The following is a 25,911-nucleotide window of genomic DNA, read 5'->3' on the forward strand; positions in this document are numbered from 1 at the left end:
GCACAGACGCGCGCGCGCGGCTACAGGGAACTGGGGAAGGTAGCGCTTCCCAGCGCACGCTTTAGAGCCGCTCGCTGCGGCACCCTTGCGTAGGCCTCCACTGAGCGCCGACCGCATCGCGAAATACATCCTTTGACGGCGCATGGCCAGGAGTGAACAGTGCCGGAAACGATGACGAGCGCCGTGGCGTGGAGAGCGGGACCAGCTTCAGAAGTCCTAGGCATCGGAGGCGTGCCGCGGTTGAGTAGCAGGCGCCGGCGTCTGGTCTGGCTCGTTCCCGTGTTCGTGATCGTCCAGGTGGTGTTCTTTCAGCGAGGCCAGGATGCATCCGCCGCTGCCCATCGAGACGTCGGAGAGCACCTGGTGTCGAGTAAGCTTCTTTACTCTGCCGATTTTCTCCTGGGCACTCACGGATCATGCTAAACTAAGCTTACTCGAACTATTCCGGGCGGGTATACCGGACCGCTGATTTTAAGGACACTGAACCGAGTATTGCTTGAATAATGTCCATATTGGCAGTATGACTCTTCAACGCCACGGCTCACGTATGGAGCCTGCTGTCTGCCGCGGCGCATTTCAAAGTATTGCTTAGTTATGGCTTTTTGTTATGTCATGGAATGAGCCTTAATAATATGCTCGGGAGGGGAAATAAATAACATGGCCATGGAAAGTATTGGCGAGTAGCATGATGCAGAAGAAGATCGGTGTATACGAAGAGAGAAATAATGCAGATTTACGTCTCTGCTCATGTCTTCACATTTATTCCACATGTCTACGTACAGTGGTTAAGTTAGCCTGGGTGCATCAATTTTAGCGATATGTCATTGCATTATTGCGCATAAGTTGAGCTAGCACGAACAGACTTTTGTTTGAAAGTACGAAAAACAAAAACTTGAACGATAAAAGTGACGCTTAGTTATGTTGTCACTCGCGCTTTGCTTTAGCACCTGTTTTACATAGAGCTATCGCATCGCATCCTGCATGAATTTTTGAAGCGTAAACCTGTTCGCATTTATTTAATCCGGTACAGACTATATGCGCAACCCCGTCCGTCTAGCGCTGCTATAAATGCTGCAATTTTTCTTTCTTTTCTTTCGCAAAGCAATAAGAATCCGCTGGCAATTTCACGCTTAGCTATCTATCAATGGGCGTTTCAGCTCACGTCGGAGTCGAATCGAAATTTCTGTGTTCTCGTATGGCTGCGGATAAAACGGCCTTTTTACTGAGACTAGTGTAATAGATCAAGATAAGTACGAAAAGTGGGGTATGCAGGGTAACCTTTCCTTTACACAAGCTGCGCCTAGTAACTGGCAAATCTGAGGCTCTTGATTCTGATTCTTGCGCAACTCTATTGTGCTCGGGCAGGTAATATCTCTAGCCTGTGCTACATTATGTCACCCTATCGGGGATAAGTACTTTCTCTGAATCGACTTTGGCTATCAGGCCGTCCTCTGGACTGCAGCAGATCAATCGGGCACGTTACGGAAGAACGATATACTTGTTCAGCGTTAGCTTTTTGTTCTCCAGGATTCTGCTGAAGATAAAGCTACACTCTGATCTCCGGGTTAACTGCCGCGTTGCCCATAGCATTTCATGGAAAACAATAACACCACGATGTTCCAAGGGCGTGTGTGACTTTCGAAGAACGGTGTGCGTATATTAGTCGAAACTTACTAGGTAGAAAGTTAGTCGACTGAAGACAAGGCTGTATTCTAGAAAGAGAAAAAAAAAAAACTATGCGTAACAGCTCCGGGTCGCTAGTTCAAGTGAATGGTTTGAGGTTGGTAGCTACGTACCATAATTAACTATACTGCTTTCCTTCTAACGGGGTTAATTAGAGGGATATGGGAGAGGCTTTTGGCCTGCAGTGGACGTAGGTGATAATTTTGATATGGCTTTTAATACATGCAACATAGGATAGAATGACTTTAGCGACGGCCCGCCGCGGTGGCTCAGTGGTTATGGTGCTTGGCTGCTGACCCGAAAGACGCGGGTTCGATCTCGGCCGCGGCGGTAGCATTTCGATGGTGACGAAATGCCAGAGGCCGGTGCACGTTTATGAACCCTAGGTGGTCGAAATTTTCGGAGCCCTTCTCTACGGCGTCCCTCGCAGCCTGTGTCGTTTTGGGACGTTACACCCCCAAGAACCGTAAAGCAGACCTAAGCGACGGCACTCAATGAGCAATGAAGCTGTCAGAGCCTAACATGGTTTAATCAGACGGAAAAGTTATGAGACAGTGTACAGGGTCGTGAAATGCAAGCGAAAAAGCAGCAGCCATAAAATAATATTCGATAGTAGCATAAATATTAGCCACAGGCATTTAAAATGCGCTTATTCAGGAGTTCAAAGGTTGCTGAGGCAAAACTACACCTGTCATTAACATTTTCATCTAAAATATTCGTGCACCTAATTCGCGCTCTCCACGGTTGTGCCGCCAAACGGTTTTAACGGTTTCGCATTTATGGGGAACGATACAACGTCAAATACGTCCCTGTACGCGTATTGTGGCCACGCTCTTCCCATTTTTTAATACGGTGATCTTCACTGCTGTGGCACGTATGGATACTTCGCACAGTGGACATGGTTTCACAGACGGCGTCTGCTGCGCATGGAATGACTCGCGACAGTCGGGTTGTACGCCTGGCATTCTCAGGCCGCCATCGTGAATTCATTTTGAACCCATTTACGTGGACTCAGAAGTTCCAGAATAGGACGCCCGGACAAGTGCAGCGTCTTTGTCCTGGATGCCAGGGAGACTCTGCCAGTTGAAGACTCTGCAGCCATGTTGGGGCGCAGTAAAAAAATTGGGACCTCAGTACTGAAGGGAGGCTCACGACAAGACAATTCGTTCACGTCACTTCTTTGTCAGGATGTACAGAAAGAAAGAAGGCGGGTTAAATGAGAAATAGGCGGGAGTGTAATGAAGAAAATTGCGAAAAAGAAATGAAAATATATAAAAACAAACAACCGGGCCAACTGCGCAGTGATTTGTTCCAAGTGTCAACTTCCGGGCTAAAAGCGGCTGCCAAAGATGACAGTGTAATATCGCAAACCTGATTGTCTTCTGACGTTCAGTAAACCTGAATTCTTTTACCGCTAGAGAAAAAGTTGAGTTTTAACGTTAAACCTACGCGGCTTAAAGAAAGAAAAAAACCACGTTGACATTTTCGTTTTGCAAGAACGTTTTAGTATCATGATCTGTCTGTGTCCTGGTCAGCGAGGATAACGCGCGAAACAAACTTGAAGCTTACATAGCGCGATTCTGCTGACTGGGAGATTGTGCTGATATGGTGGGTGCTAATATCACTGGAATGACACGCATGCATGTACGAAAATAGCAGTCATTATCCGGGTGCTTGAACGACAAAACCTTTAGGTGCTATCGAAGGCCCAGCCTCTTTTTCTAGGTGTATGGCAACGGTAAAATTTTCAAGCATTCTCGCACGTTGTAATTGAAAATTTAGAAACCTTTCATTTATATGTTCTCTCACCTGAGGGATTAAATTTTTTTCTAAACCTGATGAATGCAGTAAGATACAGATTAGCTCGAAATAATTTAAGAACAAGAACGTATATGCCTAGATTATATCATTGCCGATAATGGTAAACGAATTGAAATAGAAAGATTTCGAATGATCTTGCTGTTACGTATGCATGTAATCGCTAACACTTTCGTCCAAGTTTTAACAGAAAGAACGGCGTGCTCATTTTTTGCCAATTGAATTATTGAAAAAAAAAGCAGCTAATCCCCAAAACGTTAGTAATGAAAGGTTACGGGCAACTTGCGCGAACCGTAAAAAATTAACGGCAGTAACTGCAATGAAAAGCTTTCAGCTTGTTTCGAGCATAGCATGATGCTGACGATCAGACCAAATCATATCGAAGTTTATTCTCTTTAATTGTACAAAAAGTGACTAGAGTCTTCTGTCAACCTGAGCTAATAGTATTTGTTAGTAGACCAGACAGTCAATGAAAATTTTTTTGAAGGTTATATGAAGCATTATACAATCATAAAAATCACACAGTCTCAAAGAAAATGAATCGAGCACCAAAGGAAGAAAAGCTGAGTTTTTCATCTCAGCGAATGGAAAGAAATGAGAACTCACACATAACAAAAGAAAATTGAACAACATTTACATACTTTCCTGTATCATTTTTGTATCGCGGTTAACGAGATGAAAATTTTCCAAAGTAAGGCCAGAACCAATGCTGTCGCACTGACAACAAATAAGGAGGCAATCCTAGTAGACCTAATAATTCTGCTTCACTACTTATGCGGGCTTAAAAACGATATTACTAGACAGCAACGGCTGGCGAGTAAATCAGTAGCTGTGGTAGTTGCCGGATGAACTATGAATTGCTTCATCGTGGCAGAAGCTGTGACAAAGGTTAGGGGCCATCATTCCTGGCAGACTTGCGCCCTATTTGAGTATCGCTACGGAAGCAGAGAAAACTAGGAATCTTTCTCTTAAACACCCTGTCCCACTGTGGGATCCTGATGTCTTCCTTGCGCCCCCCCCCCCCCCCCCTTTAATGTCATCACCTGAGCAGCATACAGTAGATATGTGCAGATAATCGTAAACGTTGCTTGAACACGAACGTGATGTTGCCAATTCCGTCTTGTACATCTGCAGTGAAGTCCTAAATCTGGTGAACCCAGTATAGCAGCACGGCGTTTTATGCCCCTTGGTTGCGTATGGCTAGTTGCGTGGATCCCACAGTGTTCTAAAATGGTTGGACACCTTTTCTTTTTAGTGGCTCCTAGAACCACGAGAGACTTCCTCTGTTGTTCGAGAGAACAATGTTTCATGAGCGAAGATGTCAACCAACTAATTGCCCAGGAGGCCTGTGTGCTAAGGCAGTCATTGAAAGCAGATGCTACATCTGATGCTTTGTAGTTGCTGTAATAAGTGTAGAAAACGCTGACACGACCTTTCCGAGAGAAAACCACGCTCTAGCGTCTGTCTACTTGTGGCAGTAGAACGAAGTCGTAATTTTCTGCCAAAATCGCGAGTACCGCAGAAAGCAACATCGTACCGCAAAAAGAGTCTGCCGGTGTAGAGCTACCAGCCGCCTGTGTCGCCAGCCTCAAATCCAAATGTAGGTGTTGCCTGCATATACTGACAAGTGGACTACCTGAGGTCTCAATGTATTAGGTAGACCAGTTACGTTCCCGACAAAAAACACATCGCATGAAAAGCTTCGGTATGGCCTTTTATTAACTTGAAGTGTGCCTTAGCCGCACTTAAATCGATTACACATAAACACGTGACTAAAACGCAGAACGCTGTTTCTTTCATGCCTTCCAGATGATTCAGTGAGCGCCTGTGAAAGATGCCGTCATATGCTTTAGAAACAGCAAGGAAAACTGCTTGCGTGGAAAGGTCATTATCACGTGAATACTAGATGTGACTTACCAGGGTAAAGATACTGTCTTGAGCACCAAAATTTGTAAGAGTCACAATAATGCACGATAGAATAAGTCTTACCTTACACTAGACACTTTGCACACGGCAACTTTTGCATATGATGTGACACACGCCAATATGAAATACCGGAACAACGAATGGCAATTTCTGCCCCGAGGGAATGTCACCGGCCTGTAACACATGATGGAAAAAGATCAGAAGAGCCTTCCTGTAGTCGATAGAGAAGTTAAGCATCGTCTGGTTGGCAATGGAATTTAGGCCAACTGCACATCGACGTCGTAGGCCTATTTGCAGTTACTAAGCATCAACGGCGCGCTCATGAAGGAAGTACGAGTAGCGAAAAATGATTCCTGCTTGAAAAGGTAAACGTTGTCGTTGAGGATGTAGAAAATTCATGCCGAGAGAAAAAGGAAAAATGACCTCTCGTTGTCTTATCTAACAAACAAATGAACGTGTTCCAAGTCGTGTAGCTTTCCTGCCGGCGCTTCGGCAAAGAAACGCGATTTACTTGAGGCATAGTGGAATGTATACTTCTTACGGAGCGTTTGGCACTGGAAAGTAGTTTTCTTCTTTTCATATGAAAAATAGACAGGATTAAACAGTTAGCTTCAAATACTTGCTTTGTAAACATTCATTGCTTGCTTTCACTCACACATGCGCTGCTGAGTTGAGTGGTAGTCTGCACTCCAAGGAGAATGCTACGAAGCGTCTGGACGACATACGTGCAGAATATGACCGAAGAAGGGAAAAGGCTTGTGCAGAAAAAAAGAGGTAATCCTAGAGCTCAACGCAAATGTAAAAACAAACGCTGCTTTCACTTATGACATCGTCGTGTCGTTGCTGCAATCCCATGTCCTCTACTGCGCTGCTTTCCACGTGCTCATCACGGGCGTGTCATGAACGGCAATTGTTTGAGACTGAAGTGCGCAGCTCCTCATTCAAAGCGGCCTTATCCTGCGCTGTACCGGTGTAGTGGGGTTAGCGATAGTGGTCCTGATTGTAGACATCTTTTTCACGCCTCTTCCCACTGCCCTTCTGCTTTCATTCTAGATAGCCAGCTTGGCTCATCTCGATAATACTCTACAGCGCCCAGTGTTCAAATCGCTGATGCGCTTTGACATCGGCGCGATAATGGCAACCGCACAGGACCACCCATTGGACGGCGTTCCCACATGCGTCAATGGAGATAAGAATGACGTAGACAGAGGCCAGAACCAACCAGTCCCTTATCATTGGCTTTGTGCGGTGGGCAGGGGCAGTGACGCCAGAAGAGGCGAGGGCTTTGCTTTGTTTTCGAAATGCTACCTTTCACGACTTATCGTTTGAATCACGAGAAGTCTGCTGGACAAACACATTCTCTACTTGTTTCAGGGAGGGGGAAGGGGGGAAGCTTGCGGCGGTTTTTAAAATAGCCGTTGTGAAAAGCGCGGGCATCCTGTGGACCTGAGGGCAGACAATGGGTCTTCGTCCCCAGGCCTATTTTTGTTTTGTAGTGCACATACAAGTCAAGCAACTAATGCACTGAGGCAAGATACATAGATCATAATTCCGAAAAACTCATTGTGGATTGGCAGTAGAAGCTACGAACTATAGTAACGCAAGATTTACGCTGCGGGTCTTCTGAACGAGGCCCACGGTTTTCAGCTGAATGAAGGGCATCACAGGACTCTGCACAAAGCGGGATACTTGCAAAATAACTACTTTTATTTTCACCACGTAAGAGACGTAGGCTACGCATTAAAGAAAAGACAGACTTAATTAGACACTGAATAAATAAAAGAAAAGAGGGGGGGGGGTGGTTTAACACTTAGTAAATAACTATATGCGAGGAAGCCAACGACTGCTAAAAAGCATAGAAAGCACGCTGTAACCACCATTTTGTACTTGCATGGTGCAAATTCCACTAGTACAACAATACCACACTGCGGCATGCGGCTCCTCCAGAGTCGCCGTAGTTATTTCATTTCGACCGCAGCAGTGGCCAAGTGTTTGAGCATCCGCCTCGTATGCGGGAGGTGCGGGGTTCGATCCCCTGTGCCACCGGGTACCCACCGGTGACACTATGGGTAAAAGCTTTCCTCTGGTCTGGTGCTCAGCTTATTTAGGGTGAAATGCTTGGGAAGTGGGTCTTTGACCCCACCTTGTGCAATGAAAGCTACCTTGTGCCATGGCGCTCTTTGGCCTCAGCTGCCCTTGCGCCATAAAAATCTACAATCATAATCCTTTCATTTCCCTCGTCCTACAACCCCCTCGCTGCGGGCGCACTCTGCTTCTCAGGTGCCATGTGCAGTTTGGTTTCCGAATTTGCTGCGTGGTCGCATGGTTAAAACCGTTTGGCTTAAAACATTGATTCCATTTGGCTGTACTTGGTGTAGTTGATGCGCTCTACGTCCAGCTGATTTCAGAATTCCGTTGACCTGAAGGTGGCCATTTCCGAAGCAGTTGCATCGAGTGCGAAAGTATTCCGGCTAGATTGCGAACTGTCCACAATACAGTGCCGTCATTCGGTGATGTGTTGTAGCCAGAGTGTTCATGCGTCGTGCGCGAAAGCCGTACAAAACAGGTACTCGCGACGAAATCACGGCCGGCGCGCAATCTTTTACAAAGCGCCGTATCGCCTCTAATATTCCGAATAAGCTGCTCTCTGCCCTTTATGCCATTTTCGCGCAATTTCGTGAAGTGTCCCGCGCAGCGGAAAGCTGGGCGTCGTCTTATTCGTCGGCGACGTGAGAGAAGAATCTCGAAAGAAATTCCCAGACGGGACCTATTGACGTCATTACAACGTGCGCACAGTGCCAAGCTGGTCGCGATAGGCCGCTCAGGAAGAGCGAGCTGGGTCTCACAAGCCCCACCGGTGGCTGTGTTTGAAACAAGCGCCTGCAGGAGAAGTGGCGCATCGCTTAACCGCTGCACCACTGCGCCAAGGAATGGTACGAGAATTCTCAGCGTCTATGAATGTAAAGCACACGATGACAAATTACGTATACACCACTTGCGTATTAACCCACTAGCGCTATGGTGTCATATCCTTCAGGCTGAACTTAAGTGCCCCCCCCCCCCCCCCTTCATATTTTTTCCCCCTCCAAGACCCGTTTTCTAGACAATGAAGCGTATGCGGACCACGGAATAAACGTGCGCGCGTTGGCACGGGCGGCACATTTGCGTGGCATAAGTATATTCGTCTGCGCGGCGGGCATTCGGTGCGCGTGTTGAAGGCTCCCGCAGGGCACACCCGCTGCCCACCAAACGCCTGCTATGTTGTCGTCGGTGTACATGACGGCAGGTGAGCCTGCTGGAGCGCAGTAGTTGTGGCCTACCCTTACAAAAATGGTCTAGAGACAGTCTATAGACTTTATATACACTGTATTGCCTCGCTATAGATATTTCGTTTCGTCTATTCATACTCTATAGATTGTCTATAGACAAATGTCTACTAAAAGTGTATGGCCATAAATCTATAGAATATCTATAGACTGTCTATAGGATTTGTATTGCCTATAGACTGCTCTTTAGAGTTTGTCTATAGACTTTATAGACAGAAGTCTGTGGACTGTCTATAGACTCTCTAAAGAAATTTTTAAAAGGGTAGGCCGCGTACCGCTGTAACGAAGCAATGACTATTACGATAGAGTCGCGGGGCCCCTTCGACTTCATTACAACGAGGTCCAAGCGTATTTCGAGTGTTGGTTAAACAAAGGAAAGCGAGAAAATCGCTCCTCTCATTCTCACTGAAACGCGATGCCACTTGTGGCCCCAGCGCGGTGCGTTCGTAGCGAACATTAGATGTCCTTCCAATAGACTTCAAATAACAGTGCGGAAAGTCAATTTGAGGTACCTTCATATGATAGTTCTACATGGGTTATTCTGAAAATATGGAAGGGATGTTGTGCGGCGTTTACGACGTTCAAGCTCAGCTTTCACGTTGCGCACAACACGAGCCTGCCTATCGCATCACCATAGGAAACACTGCTGCATGCTGTTCTTCGACGCGGTCAATCAAAGCGCTCAAGCCCGATTCGAAGCAACATAGGTGGCGTGCTTTTTGCGCCTCGTAAAACAAATCGCTCAAGAGGTGTTCACTATACCTGCGTGATGTTCAGTGGCCAATGTGCAAATTCGTAACGGGTTCCCGTTTCGCCGTTTCCTGGCCGATCCTCGATTCACTCGAACTCTGTCTTTGTTGTGTCGATGACGAATTTTACTTTGTTAGTTTGTTTCGCCAGTGGTTCGGTTATGCTACACATCACCAAGGAGTATCAGCGGTACCTTACTGTCACTGTGCCTCACTTGGTGGCTCCCTTTTCCGACAACTGCTTTCCTTACGCGGCATGTTTTACCTCAGTGCGCCTCCGCCTGCGGAAGACGCTGAAAGGATTTTTACAGCGCTACCTGTTAGTGTTTTAGCAGCCACGTGATCACATCGCACAGGCGTATGCACCACCGACGAGGAGGCAGACAGTGGAACCACCAGCGTGAACACGAGGGAGAACATTTTCAGCCGCACAACCTGCGCATGCTACGTGCGGCATTCTACGGCACCTTTTCCTACCGTCGTTGTGACGTATTACTTGTACAGGGTGTTTCAGCCAACATGAACTAACATTTAAAATATGCTTTAGATAGTAATCGCGGGAACCCATGGTGGGCGTCTTTGTACGTCCAGGACTGGTAGTAATTTCTATTCACCTTAAATTTTGAAGCTCCGGAGATATGCGAAATTACAAAGGTGTCATAGCCTCAAGTGAAGCACCTACGAGTCTTATTTTCTAAAAGCCCTAATTACTATTCGCATTTTATCTCGCTTTGTGCAAAGCGCGCGAAACAGCGGAGGCCCTCGCGTTAGTGGTCGCTAGCGCGCGTTGATAGCAGTTGCAGCTCTCGTATCCAGGGTGCGCCGTGCGCCACTGTCGAAGCTTACAGAAGCTGTGCTCAGTGTTCTCCGCCTGGTGAGGGATTCTCAAAGCGGGCTCTCATTCCGCATATGTTTTGATTTTCGCGTGCTTTGCCCTGAACGTTTCTTTCACGCTGTTAATGTAAAACTGGTGTAACTTTGATTTTTTTTTTTGGTGTATGCTCTGTAACTTTCTGGATAAAACTTGTGTAACTACACCCCTTGAAATGAACTAATCCCTAATTCCCTAATATTTACTGACCCAAACAAGAGATATTTATACCTTTTAATAGAGAAATTTATTTATAGTTACCTTATGAAAGAATATATATTCCTTTACGTGGGCCTGTTGACAACTGACAGGGCCGCCTTAGTTTTGTTCTTGAAGAATGTTCCATTATTTCTCCGAACCTTGTTCAAAGCTATGTAAAGCACTAGGCCGGACGTGATAATTGTGACGGGCGTGGTGCGTCCTGCTAGACACCTGTACCGTACTTGAGAAAAGCACAGTCTATATTCCCTTGTTGAGTTTCAGAATTGAATTATTATCAAGGAATCCGTAGGCGCTGCATGAGTATTTCGCCGGTTACGTGTAAGCACCACGCGTAATTATTTGACAGCTGTGGGCACAGTTTCTGCATTTTATGTGACGTTGGTAGTATACTAAATGCACCTTGGGTGCACATCTTTCCATTTCAGAGCGTTTTTACGCAGCCATGCAAAAACTGACAATGCTACATGGCCGCTAAATCTGATGCTAGGCACCACTTTTAATGCCTCGGTGAGTAGTGAGAGCCGATACTGCTAGATATATCTAGTTCTCTCGTAAAAAAAGTGAATAACAGTGAACGCAGGCTCGTGAATAACACCACACAGAAGGGCACCTGCGAACTGTAATTGTTAGTGCGCGTTAATGCGGAAGCTTGGGCAAGTTGGTAGATATTTAAGAACAGAAAACACAGCGCAACTGACGGCATGAGAAAATAACAGAAGGAACAGCGCAACTCACGGGATCAGAACTGAACAGATGACTATGAACCTCACGGGACGGTTGCACCGTTTTCTTTTGTTAGTGTCCTGCTGAGAGCTGCCAGTAACAGCTGCCCACGTCGGCGGTGCCACTTAATAATGATATTGCACAACTGTAAACAGCCTACAAAATATCTAATATTTTTAGTCTTTTGGATACTTCAGAACTATGACTACTAGTGTACGTTGCGGGGTTTGGAGATCATTATCTTGTTAAATCCAATTTGAAGCGCAAATGAGCATACCATTCTTCCTACTTTGGTGATACCACACCTTGTCTGGGTCCTGTCTCTCTCTAGTCGTTGTTTTTTTCAACACAGTGCACATTGCAAAAATGAATGAAAACTGGCTAGCCCAATTCGTTGGGTTATTACTATTTCATCGTTTGTGCTGACATGGTCGCATAATTTCGCAGCCGGTCATGCGAAGGAGAGAATAAAAAGACAGATTCGGCGCCAGCTTTCCTGCTAACTCCGGGCTTCTATGGACTTGGTGGATGGTGTTTATAATTTCATAAATTCTGCTGCTGCTTCTCAAATGGCAGCCTCCTGTAACGTGCACCTTGGGATGACCATTCGCGTCTTCAAACACCACAAATCCTCTTTTTTCTGTTTCTGTAAGGCGTAGTGCAATCCAAATTGTAGCAGCGGTTTGTGCATGGAGAGGTGTGTCTTATTTTTCGGCGTCGCAGGCACGGGCCGGCGCATCCTGCAGGATAACGTCCGCAGCGACGGCCGGCCGGAATGCGTGCGGCCTTCCATCGAGGACTTCCCGGCCGACTTCTTCACCCAGGAGGAGCGGCAACAGGGAGGCGTGATCCTCCACTTCATCATCGTCATCTACCTCTGCGGTGTCCTGGGGTACATCTGCGACGACTACTTCGTCCCATCCTTGGAGATAATCGCTGAATGTGAGGCGGGCCCCTTACTCTGTATACTATCATGCACTGCGGGGCAGAAGAAGCCTTAGCACTCGCCAACGGCAGCTGAAGCCGATAGCTCCGTCATAAGCCGATGGCTCCAGGCCATAACACTGGAGGTGAATGCCGGGCTCATGTGCCCTAATGTGCGGTATTCAAGTAAGGTGATCATTGGTAGGCATGAGCCCTATGCGTCTGTATTTCCCGTCCTGAATACCTTTTACTCGACAGTCCTAGTGCACCAAACCGGCAATTCACCCGTATTTAACACGCTACATTTCTTGCTTTTCATTGTTAAGGCAGGACAACGCCGGAGCGAGCTGTCTGAAGCGAGCCACGAGAGAGAGGCTGAAGCAACAACTCCTTATTTAAAACTTGACCCTGCCCCGGAAAATGCATGGTGGAACGTAAAGTAATGACACCAGCTAGGCAGACACACGGGAAAGTAGAGAAATAGTAGCTGGTATTACTATCAAGTACCAGCCTGTTTCATAATGACAGAAAAAAGCTTTGTGATATTGCAAAATGCCGTCCGAATACTTTGTTCGTGAAGATACTTTAGCAATAGTGCAAAAATTTGCAGGCTCACAATTGCGGATTTTTTTTAACTGTCTCGTGATGCACTGAACACGATGCCCTATTTATACATTCCGTGCAGCTGCAATATTTTTTTTTATTTTTCAGCTCTCAACGTCCCTAGCGATGTTGCCGGGGCGACATTCATGGCCATCGGTACCTCGGCACCGGAGCTTTTCTCATCAATTATAGGTAAGACAGCTCGACAATCCACTAGTCTCAGTTCTTGATTAACTTAACGTGACACAAGACTAGCTGCGTTCGCATAGGTTGCGGTTGTTTAGCGAACACTACGCAAGACAACTTGCATTTCCACCAAGAGTGACAGACACTGGCGCCACTCCCAAGTAAAACGAGACTTTCGTAGCTGCACGCCATTTTACAGCAAAATGATAAACCGCATCCCAGTGTAAAATGAAACGAGATAAACACTTCATTTTCCCACGTGGTGAAGCGCTCGAGGTAGGTAGCTGCACCGCGTGGTATACTTCTGGTCCTCAAGTGTGGTCACGTGGTCAAGTCACGTGGTCAAGTGGTCACATGGTTCACCTCACTTCACCGTTAACCACTGCGCCGACGCAGGTGCTTTTATAACGGAAGGCGACATCGGCCTCGGCACCATTGTCGGTTCCGCTGTCTTCAACATTCTCGGTGTCACCGGCGTGGCTGGTCTTGCGGTATGGAAAAACGTAAGCGAGTGCACTGCTCTCTCTCTCTCTCTCTGTGATCGCTATTGAAATCTGGGTTCGCTTGTTCGAACAACTTTGTGTAATTATTCAGCACGACAATAACAATATATTAAGATTGAGCTTAATCTGCCTCAATGACAGCCAACGAAGGAGCGCAACTGCGCTACTCAAGTCGTCACCCTCTAAAGTAGCAGTGAATGTTTGCGCATGCTTTCCGCAATACGTTGAAACTGTCAGGGCTTTGATATGTGCCGGAACGTATTTGTAGGTTTCATCGACAAGTATTGTCGCTTAATGCTGTGTTGAGAAGGTTCGCTATGTTCGACATTCATATATGTAAGGTGTCCCTGAACTGCTCTGAGGAAAGTATGATACCAATTTTATGCGCTATTTACTTGATTTGCTTAAATTAGACGAAGAACAATGTTATACATCTAAAGCTTTATCTTGTGTTTTTGTTCTGACCCAGGATGTGCCCATCGACTGGTTTCCCATCACTCGAGACTGCGTCATGTACGCCATCACAGTGCTGGCCCTCATTGGCGTCATCAGCAACAATATTGTTGAATGGCAAGTGCACCCAGTGTAGTTCATGATGATCACAGGATTAGATAGCGCTATACAACGGGCAAAAGCAACCAGCAATGAACTGTATATCTTGGTGATGACGCTTACTGCTCTAATGACTGCCTTGAGAGCTGTCGCTTGGCTGAAAACATTAAGCAATTGTCACTGGCTCACCCGCAGTACATTTTTGCTATTCATGGCAGGAGGAATTCTTTACTCTCCTGTTTTCTGCGCGGCGTATGCTCTGAAAGCGTATTGGGCGATGTTACGGCCCAAGCAACAATACCTTGCATTACCAGCGACCTGTACCATGTTCTGGCGAGCAAGGCTTTCAGGAAAAGACATGGAGGTTGGCGCAAGGGTCATGGGACGCTTGGAAAGATGCAAAGGAAAAGAAGGATAAAGGAAGGGGGGAGAGTTTAAGGGAAAGAGATTGTTAAGATGGTGGCTGAAATTCTTGTGCAAATAAAAACACGTAGCCATCGAAAAGAACCACATGTCTTTGAAACGGCCGAGTTACTTATGGCCGAGGCAATGACTTGTATACTGACTGCAGCCGTATCGCTTGCATCTTTTCCTGCCATGGGGGCCCATTGACTATAACGCCCTGATGTCGTCTGGTTCGCGGGTTTAATTGCTAGGCCTCGGCGACGAAATGCGAAAGCGCTTGCACAGGGAGATGTGGCGCACAATAAAGAACCCTGGCTGAAATAAGCGCGCAGTTTCACTACTACTAGTTTTAAAACAATAACTGATGAACTTTTGGCACGTAAGAAAAATCCATCAGTTTCAATCGAGGTGATTTCTCTCTTGAATTAGCGAATTATGCTTCACATAGATTTTCTTGCATTCCGTCTATTCTGATACCCTACCTCTAGGTACAGAAATTCCGTGTGCCATAAGTCTATGAACACCGAATTTATGGCTCCTTTGGTGGAAACAACGCCCAAACTTTTCCCGGCTTTGAGCTTCGGTAGAGTTAAAATGTCTCGAATATGCACAAATGAAAATCGTAAAACAGCGATGGAGCAAGCATGCTGAGTCCGCAATCGTCATAATCGTACAACGGGCGTCAGTCTCAATGTTAAATTCTGCCTCAGTGCCTTGTGTTGGGCAGGATATTCTTAGTTTTGCGGTCGCTTTCCTCCAAATCTTTGCGCTTCTTTAGCAATGCAGCTGATGTACTCCTGCAAAGCGCCTACCTCCTCTGTTTATTTTCTCAGCAGTAATAGGGGAACTTGTCGAAGGCCACGACGATTAGAAGACGCTGCACTTTTCGCACAGTATATATTTTATGCGTGTTCCTTGCTACCACCACGAAGAAAGATTTTACTTTTCTGATCATCATAGCCCGGGTATTCCCCAACGTTGCTGTTTTCTGCCTCCATTTTTCCCTCCAATCCCGACACCTACGCGCAGGTACGAGGCCCTCATTCTGATCGTCTTGTTCGTGGCGTACATCGGGGTGCTGTTCTTCAACGCACGCATCGAGTACCACGCGCTGCTTCAGGTACGCGAGGCATGGCTTCGTGCCGCGGTGTACCGACACGCCGGGGAACGTATCGGACCGGGCATGATCCCTTGCCCCGACGAATCCTGCATCGACGACCTCTACCACTACCACTTCTACATTTGGTACATTAAGGCAGGTCCCGCCGACCCTCGCATGACTGCAGACGACGACCGCAGCCGCGCGCTGTTCGGACGACGCCAGGCTCTGTCTTGTCGTCTGCTCGCGGTCTGCGTCTCGGAGGGGCGCTGTGACTAACCCTTACTGTGCTAATTTCTTGTGGTGTGGCAGAGAGCCGTAGCTCCTCATTGACTCTTGAGAATCATTTGCATGAGAGCCTTACGCCTAACTTGTTTTGTTTCCGTTGCATGCCAGAATAACGAAACTAACTCCCCGCAGCCATTACAAAAATGGTCTATAGACAGTTTATAGACTTATTATAGACTGTATTGCCTTCCAATAGATATTTATTTTTATTTATTCATAGTCTATAGACTGCCTGTAGACGAAAGTCTACTCAAAGTGTGTGGCCATAAATCTATAGATTGTTTATAGATTGTGTATTGGATCTGTATTGCTTGTAGACTGTTCTCTAGGAGTAGTTTATAGAGAGGCTATAAGCATTATAGACAGAAGTTCATGGACAGTGTATAAACTCTCTAAAGAAATTTTTGTTAGGGAGCAGCTAAGTTGCTTCAACGCCAACCTGAACACCTGAGGTTGGGTTATTGGTCATACCGATTGTACTTATACGGGCGTAAATTGAAGGCAAAGGCCCGCGCGCACAAGGGATTGTGAGTGTGAAAGAGAGAACCGAAACAATGGTGATGTCTTTGGCACAGTGCCATGGAAAGCGCAGGCTTAGCACGTTTTCTTCAGTTAAACTAACGAATAGCTGTAGAATAAACCTGCACGCAAAATATTTTTACGGATGTACTAATTTCTTTCTTGGCAAAGCAACGGATTGTCCTTACGGGCAAATTCCAGCTTTGTGTTGGATATTCCGCAGCACGTACCAGTTTAAGACTGAATGCAGGTCGAACGGGCGATTTTGGGGATTGCTTAGTCACCAAATCAGCGAGCTGTTAAGATACGCCAATGAGCATTTATTTTACATAACATTATGGAAACTAAAACGTATGCCGCATAAAAGGGTATTTTTAAATTGCTAGCCAGTAAACGTTAGTCATTCTGCAGTGACAGCGCTAACAACTATTTAAAAAGAGTGTAAAGTTCCTTGAAGCTACTTAGGTACCTCTACATTAAATTGTTGGTTGATGACAGCCCTGTTCACGTTACTTTATCAGTTTAACAGTGCATAAGAAAGTTTAGAGCAGATATCCTATATTTAGTCGGTATTTGATTTGCAATTAAAAAAATTCTAATCTTTTTAGGTGTCAAAATTGCAATCACCCATGACTCTGACCCTATGTAAAATGGGCTTAACACAATTTTCGAGAAGATAAATGCCGATAGAGAAAGCTGCGCATTACCTGGAAGGGGAAATTAATTATGGTCTCGCAAAGTGACCGCCAAGAGAACAAGCAGATCGCGGTATTAATTTTTGTTTTCACCCCGTTTATAGGGCCGCGGAGCGTATGCACGTGAAAAACTCATACTGGCATCTGCTCTGAAGCCTATGGACACATCGCTCCTTTCTGAGGATTTGATCCTCGGCGCTTGGCCAGATAGTTTTAGAACTGTAAAGGCAACGCGAGCGCTCTCACGCTTTTTGAGCGACACGTACCTTGTCTCGCGTTTGTGATGTCAGAAAGTGTGCCTTGTTTTTTTTAAGTAGTTTTTCATCTGCCTCCTCCCATCATCATCGTCCCTCATCGTGACCTTCTTTTATCTCCTCTTCCCGTCCCCCAGAGCAGAGTAGCAGGCCAGATATTTATTTTTCAGGCCAACCTCTCTGCCTTTCCTATCAATAAACCCTCCCTCTCTCTCTATCTCTCTTTCTCTCTTTGTCGCATTGTTGTTCAACATAGTGACCTCAATTTTATTTGTACTAACATATACAAGTCTTGTTATACGCGTATTGCAGAAGCAAAAAGCTGGGCGGTGATTGTCCTGCAGAAATAATTTACAGCTAATTTCATGTCTGACGGTGGAATTGTGAACACTGAGCGCCAGAGAATTGTCCACTGCCCATGCTCATGCGTACGTGCAGTTTAAGTTGTAGCACCAAGTGTGGGTCAGTTTTTTCTTTTTTTGCGACGCTTTTCGACACTGTCATGTCATTGGATGAACACATCCGCCTGTAAGCCTCAGGAACGAGATGAGTCCCGGTTGCTATCATTTACTTCCAAGTATGCATTCACGTCGCCTATTAATCCCGTGTTGCTATCTTAAACTATCTCAAACGCGAATTAAGCCGATTTAAATGAGGTCGGGGCAAGATTAAAGGCACATTACGGTGCTCGGTTGTCGCCAGTGGGATCCCTTGTTTTGCAAGGTCAGACTAGGAGCACCAACATGCACGGGCTACGTGCTTAAGCGGGCTCATTTGCACGATTCAATAATTGACGTGCAATGTATACAGAGCGTAAACAACGTGTACTCAGCATGGTGCTCCTTCATATTGCGCGTGGTCTACCGCATGACATGCTAAACACATGTGCGAGGCTGCGCAATGTATAGTTATAAGGTTGTTAGCTATAACTATTAATCGCCTTCACATCGAGGGAGCAGGTGCTGCCTTTGTGTGTTGTGAGAAATATTTATGGCCTTGTACGTGGTCATACCACGCGTATTCATAAATTGTGAATTGTATGTGGTGTCCACGCTGACACACAGCACGTACGAAATCGTCACCCTGTATGTTCTTACTGGCTAACACCATGTTGTTACACTGCTATAATATTGTGGGATGCACAAACCCTGAGAAGTGTTTAGCGAAGCAGCTAGCTAAAGGAGTGAATTCATTAAGCTATGACATATGCGTATTACATCAGGATCCTATAAGCTTCAGTGAAAAAAAAGTCGGGCTAGTTGGTTCATTACGTGTAGAATCAGGAGAACAAGCGGGACCAAAAGATGCAGACAACAAGGGTGCTCATGTTGTCTTGTATGCATCCCCACTTCTGTTTTCTCCCGCCAATCTATGCTAAAAGATATGCTGACGGAAGTGTCATAATTAATGAGTATTGAAAGTTTAAATTCAAAAGGCGGTGCCATACTTTGAGGTCGCTTAGCGTTAAGGAGGTGTTACTTAAGACTACTGTTTTTTACCTGTGTCTAGTTCTCACGAGTGCTAATCTACAGGATTCGCGAGTGAAAATGCAAGCACAGGTACTTTGGCACTCAGACGGTGATTTAAGAGTAAGCGACTTTCTCCTCTTATTGTACTACGTTTAGCTGCAGGTGCGTACAGAGGGTTATATTAATAAAATGGCAATAAAAGCAAAAAAAGACTTAAGGCTTACGGTAAAGAAAGAGGAAACTATTACAGAACGCACGAACTGCGGAAATGTTATGGAAGCGTTTTCTGCTATCCATCATGGGCAAACATTATGAGCATTCGGTGTTCCTAAAGGTAAGCTTAGCGAATGGTTCCTGAAAGAGTCGGTTTTGGGAGGAAATCTTTCAGCGTGTTAACATGGCTATAGGTCACGGCGGCATGCTACATTCGTCGCGAAGTCAGCGTGCAACTTACTCCAATTCCGCTTACGCCTTTGTTATTGTTATCACATGGAGTGCATACTTCGATATTTGCAGTTGAGTCTATTAAATATTATACCTTGCACTGCAAGGCTGAGACCGTTGGCCACATCCTACTGCGTAGACAACGCTACGGCTGATTCTAAGGCTTTGTGATCAGTTATATAAACTGCCAACGCTGCCAAAAAAAAAAAGACTGCAAGCACCCTGTTCCTCCTTCCAGCAACTATGTGTACAGAAACATCTGGCATACATTTCGTTTTAACATGAAAGCGTGCAAAAGAATTTTAAGTGCTTGACCTTGCACTGTCTTCAATGCGTTTAGTGTCGGCGCCGAACTTCGCCACGGCCATGAAGCCTCTCGGATTGAGTGCTAGTCAAAACAAAACAGTACACTGCACTTTCTTGCAGGGATACTTTTTCAAAAAAAAAAGAAAAAGAAAACAAACCTGTCCTTCCAGAATAGACTTGCTATTGCCAATCGTCGTCGCTGCTACTCCTGAGCTGACATTTTAACATGCCTTCTCGAAAATCTCGCAGTCTTATAGTGATAAGACCGAGGCCACAGCTATGAAAACGGGATAACTAAAATCTTGTAACATGCGTTAAAACCGCCCAGGGTACACCGGTCGGGTTCGAGCCGGAGTATCCGGGTTCGAACCCGACCGCGGCGGCCGTGTTTCGATGGAGGTGAAACGCAACAGGCGCCCGTGTGCTGTGCGATATCAATGCGCGTTAAGTTCTCGAGGTGGTCGCATTTATTCCGGAGCCCTCCACTACAGCACCTCTTTCTTCCTTTCTTCCTTCACTTCCTCCTTTATGCCTTCCCTTACGACTTGGTTCAGGTGTCCGCCGAGATGCGAGACAGTTACTGCTTCATTTCCTTTCCTAAAAAAAAATCAATTTCAATTTTTTCCCATTCAGACCAGTCGCAAGGAGGGGTCTGGTGATGTGTTTCGCAGCTTCGAGTGACATTCGTTCTATCAAGGGTTCTGGGATGCGAGCGCAGTATACAAAGGTTATTTGTATAACAAGGCAAGCGGACATTGGCCTGCCTACTTTTGGCACACATCGTACCCTGACTATGGTCAGTCGATGGTGTGGCGCAGTTTCCTTAAAACGCATGTCGCTTTCTTAATGCCGGCAGGTGGAGACCCTCAGGAAGAAGTGGTTCCCAGGCACTGTTGGTTCGCCCCCGCCAAAGGGCATCCGTAAGTCTGTCATCGAGGAGGCCACTCCGTTGCTCTCCGGCGCAGGCGACGAGGAAGCGGCGCAGCCGAACAGCCATGGCGGAAGTCGGTCCAGGCGGGGCTCGGCCATGTCTGTAGGCGAAGAGAGGCTGCGCCGGGACAGCGTCCTCATATCTGAGAGCGGTGGGTGTCCATTTAGTCTAGAAGCAAATGGCACGCAGATTTAAATTTGTGTAGTTTATGCGGATGATTACCTCCACCAACGCCCGAAAGCTGTTGTTACTTTAAAGTTGTCAAGGAGAATACACCGGGTCGAATAAGCGACTAGCAAATAAGTGACTGCCTTAAACATACCCCATGTGGTCGAAATTTCCGGAGCCCTTCACTACGGCGTCTCTCATAGCCTGAGTTGCTTTGGGACGTTAAACCCCTACAAACCAAACCATCAAAGCAGCGCTCAGAGGAAGGAATGAGTACCTTTAGTCTGCATTGGATGGGGAACAGTTGGCGATAACAGTCAATAGAGAATGACAGTAATCTGCGATTCGCTGATGGCATTGCCTTGCTAAGTCACTCAGTAGATGAGCTGAAAAGCACGATCAATGGCTTAGACAAGCAATGTAGTATGGTGGGTCTAAAATTAATATGTCGAAAACTAAAGTAATGTAAGAGTCTCCAAGGAAACAGCAGTTTACAATTGGGAGCGTGGTGCCGGAAGTGGTAAAGAAATACCTCTGCTTAGGGCTGGCAGTGACCGCAAATTAGCACCAGAAGAGTGAAATAACTAAGGATAAGATTAGGGTGGAGCACATTTAGCAGGCATTCGCAGATCATGAATGGCAGTTTACCAACATTCTCCAACAGAAAAGTATACAGCAACTGTATCTTACTGGTGTTCACCTATGAGGCAGAAACATGGAGGCTAACGGAAAGGGTTTAACTTAATTTGAGGACAATGCAGCGAGCCACGGAAATAAAAATGATAGGTGTAATGGTAAGAAACAGGAAGAGAGCAAAGTTGGTCAAGGAACAAACGCTGGTTAGTTAGGTCCTGGTAGAAATCAAGGAGAAATGGTCTCGGCAAGATAACCGATGGTCGTTAGAGGTAACGGACTAGATTCTAAGGGAAGGCAAACGTAGCAGGGGCGTCAAAAAGTTAGGTGGGCAGATGAGATTAACAAGTTTATGAGGACGAGGTGGCCGCAGCCGGCACAGGATACGCTTAATGGGAGAGGCGCCTCTTTGTCCTGCAGTGGGCGTGGTCAGACTGGTGCTGCTGATAACGATGACGATAGCCACACAGCTGTGTCAGGGTAGATATTAATTTTCCGCAACTTAGATGTTGACTTCGTCGGGTACATGATGGTCAGTGCCATTCCTGCTTGATATCCGTGATCAACTCTACCGCAACCTGCCATCTGCAAGACATACTAGTTAGTTCAGTTGGTAGAGAGATTGCTTTAACTTGAGCATGGTTATTGGTTCGTTATCGGGTCAGGACGAATTGTTCTCTCATCAGAAACTTCGCATGGCCACACGATTTCCCTCTGATCAAGATAGAGATGAAAGAGAGAGAGAGATAGAACCTCATTAATCCGAGACTGTGCATTATCGCAACATGTGGTCGCATTGATGACAATGTGAAATGGTATAACATCACTTCTGCACTTCTGCTGGCCAGCCTTTGGAAATTCGAGCATAGTGAGCGTCGTAGGTTTTTAGGACGAAGAGGTAAGCGCTTATAACGAAGAGTTGCGGCGTCTATAACTGGGTAACGCTACCTTCTGAGCACGAAGAGCAAACATGGAGAATATTTCCATGTGTATTGCGTTCTTAGCAGAATAAGAAGACTACTGGAGAGGTTTCGTGATGCAAGCGACATAATTGGTGTTTGAAATGTTGGGCGTTGTGCAGCTCTCTGATCAAAGCAGTTTAGCTACGTTTTTAGGAGCTCACGGATAAATTAGACTTTTGACAAAATATACTTGCACAATATACTGACTTATACTTGTACGATATGCTAAGAACAATATGCTTGCAGGCACTGATTGCATATACTTATTTGTTGACGCTTGCTAACACAACCGTTATTTTATGCTTCGTTAAAGTTCGGTGAGATGCCCTGTAATAATTGTTATATGTGCGCAATAACCATACACAAGTGTGTACCCGTTGGAAATGTACCTTGTATTGACTTGCACAGTATCAAAGGGCACGTTTACAAAGCAATAATAAACCCAAATTTTATTAACTTTTCTCTCGAACTTGTGCTGCGAAGCTAACCCGTGTGCGAGAATACTGTTGAAAATGCGTAAAATTTATTGTTTGGTGGTAATAGAAAGTTGCGTAAAAGCGAAGAAGTCTTCATCAGATGCGGACATATGTTGAACACACGGGTGACTTTCTGCGTGTTTACAAGTATTTACTTGACCCACGCATAGATTCGGATTTAAGATACAGCGGCCTCTTAACACTGTGTGTGAATAGTGCACGCCGTATTCATATGGAATGGGAAACATTACAAAATAAACCGCAGGAAAGTTTAGCATTACATGGATATAGCAACTCTTTAAAGAGACTGGCGTGTCGCTTATACCCTGAGCGCATCAGTGTGCATACTCTTGCTTTGATGCTCTTGATTTTCCTTTTCCCATCCTTTAGCCCTTGTGGCCCTTTTATACAATGCAAGATAGCCAACTGGTTATTCTTTGCTGATTAAGGCCAACTCTTTTCTGGTTTTATCTCTCTCTCCAGAAGCAGAGCTAAAATCTTGAGAATACATGGGAGAAGTACTCCTTTGTACACCTTTTCCCTTTCGACATGCGTACAGTAAGAAACCATAAACTAAGTCCTCGCTAACTTGTCAGCATTTCCTGTCTTTTATTGGTTGTGCATTCACGCGTTAAAAATTTTAAACGGAGAGCGTTTGCTCAATAGAGGAAGTCAGAAGCAGGAAGCGCGTCACGTGGTGCCAAATTCGCAACCCCCACGCATTTCTACCGTGGCCGCAGTGTGCAAGTTGATCGAGCAGGAGGAGCACCGCAGCCTGTGGTCCATGCCATCCGAGGGTTCGGTAGGCCAGATCCTGTGGGTGCTGTTCTGGCCCGCGCAGTTCCTGCTGCACTTCACGGTGCCAGACTGCCGGCGGCCCTCGCTGCGCAGTTGGTTCCCGCTTACCTTCGCGCTCTCCGTGGCGTGGATCGGAGGCGTGTCGTACGTGGCCGTCTGGATGGTCACCATCATCGGCTTCACCATCGGCATCCCAGACTCGGTGGCCGGCATCACTCTGCTCGCCGCCGGCACCAGCATCCCGGAGGTCTTCTCTAGCGTCATTGTGGCGCGGAACGGTGAGTGGCAGTCAAGGAATTCAGTCCTGGGAAAAATAGTCTTTGAAGTGGGAACCGAGTTGCTCATTAAGTAAAAGAAAAAAGTAAACGCAGATGTAGCAACCGTCCTAACGTGTATATAGTAAAAAAAAGCGATAAAAAATATGCAGGCTCAATCCGATCGACACGGCAGGGTACGCGTTAGCGTGAGTGTTGAAATCGTCAACCGCTGCCGCTGACGGGTTCAGACCGTGAGAAAAGTGATGTGATCCAGTCCGTAAATCGCCGCGTGACACTACGCATCCCCGCTCCACTCTCCCAATACAATCCAGCAATTAGAGCGTGACACGCCATACTCCCCCCCCCCCCTCCACTCCTACCCGCATCCGTCTCCTACCACCCTATCTTCATCTTCCCGCTTTGACGTTCCGTCTCCCTCTTATACTCTAAAAGTGGAGAGGGGAACTTCTGTCTGCACTTTGCCACCTGCCAATCGAGGCTTCGGACGGACGGACAGATTTTTTGGACATGGGGGCTCTAATGCTAACGCATTAAAAGGACACGCTAAAAATAGCGGGTTTTGAGCACTGCCCATTCCACGTGTAGACACTTGTCATATACCACGTTATATCATTGGCTGCTCGCGCAGGACTCGGAAACATGGCTATTTGCAACCTCCTGGGGAGCAACATCTTCGACGTGCTCTTCTGCCTGGGCGTGCCCTGGTTTTTCAAGGCGCTGTTCGCCTCGAGCTCGCACGAGGTCTTCATCAACAGTGCCGCCATGACGTACACCAGCGTGACGCTGTTGTCCACCGTGGTGCTGCTGTTCTTCATCTTCGTGGCCACGCAATGGACGCTAAACTACAAAGTGGGTTTCGCCTGCGTCTTCATGTACGTCATCTTCATCGTGCTCGCCTGCATGTACGAGCTCAACGTCTTTGGAGAGTTCAACCCTCCGACGTGCGTCTAGGGATGGCGCCACTGTCGCTCGATACGGGGACGGCCGGACTGGAAAACGCTGATCGCGTGGCTTTGGAGCTCCGTTTGATTCTACAACAACGCGTTGGAAAAACGCTGCGATAGGACTTGAGGCGTGTTGATGGTTGTGTATAATATTAGTAATATATTCACCAGAATTACTTTTTTGCGTGTTCCAAGAATAAGATGCCACCTGTTCTGCGTTTAAAGGTTTCGTGTCGTAGACTTTCTTTGCTAAGCAAGAAAAAAAAAACGACCAGTTTGAATCGCATGCCTTACAAAATGTTGAGATTAACACGCAGCTAATAATTATTACGTTGCCATTTTAATTGTGTGAGAAAAGTGTCTGTATGCCACTGTACTTGAAAGGGCGCCGTACCTCAGAACGGCAAAGGGCCGAAGAGCAGGAGTACGGTGATCGAGATCAAAGGTCTTCTTATTGTTCCTTTTTTTATGGAAAGTGCGCAGTGAGAAACCGAATCGAAGTCTAATGTTTCCCTGCTTTCGTCAAAACGTTGTATTTGGTGGTCGCGTGATGGACATTCCCGCTGCGAAGAGCAATGTTAGACCCGTTTCGATGCCACGAGATTATTACACAGCTTCGGCTGTTATGAATTTTTAACGTTTTATTGTTTCTTTTCATTTTTTCTTGCTGCTGTTGTGACGGAAGGCCGACTCTTTGGACGTGGTTTTCTGTTCAAAAGTTTACAGCGCAACGCTGCGATGGAAGTTCGTTTTTAGAGACGCATCTATAGTGCGTTACGTCATTTCTCTCGGCAGTGCTTACCCCCTCCCCCCATCCTCTTTTTTTCGGTCAACGGCGGTCCAGCATTCTACCTTCATTCTTTCTATCCTTTCATCCTTTATTCCCAGCAGCCTTGAGAAGGCAGGGAAGTACCTAAACACATGTGAATAGCATCGAGACATCGTGAACTGATGGTTGCCCGGAATCCAGTCTTGAGGGCGTAAAAGTGGAGGAAAGGTATGCTTGGAAAATTCAATATGAGATCTGAGCGGCCTTCTTGAAAACCGCTTCTCTTTTCATTACTGTAATAATGGTGGCGGGAAACGATAAAATACCCCCGTATAAATGCGGGTAGGTGAATAAACTGCATAGAGTCGGCTCGTGTACGCTTCCGAG

The 25,911-nt window shown here is 46.3% G+C and overlaps 1 protein-coding gene across 1 annotated transcript; it reads left to right on the plus strand.

The window, feature by feature from the left end:
* LOC144125142 (sodium/potassium/calcium exchanger 5-like) lies at nt 1-25,392 on the plus strand. Its single transcript, XM_077658259.1, has 9 exons — nt 1-370; nt 12,042-12,260; nt 12,954-13,037; nt 13,428-13,534; nt 14,004-14,104; nt 15,521-15,611; nt 20,422-20,647; nt 23,476-23,811; nt 24,440-25,392. The coding sequence occupies exons 1-9, from the start codon at nt 172-174 to the stop codon at nt 24,760-24,762; spliced, it is 1,686 nt and encodes a 561-aa protein (XP_077514385.1). The 5' UTR covers nt 1-171; the 3' UTR covers nt 24,763-25,392.
* The last annotated feature ends 519 nt before the right edge of the window (nt 25,393-25,911 follow it).

Source organism: Amblyomma americanum, chromosome 3 (genome assembly GCF_052857255.1).
Source record: "Amblyomma americanum isolate KBUSLIRL-KWMA chromosome 3, ASM5285725v1, whole genome shotgun sequence".
Lineage (NCBI taxonomy): Eukaryota > Metazoa > Arthropoda > Arachnida > Ixodida > Ixodidae > Amblyomma > Amblyomma americanum.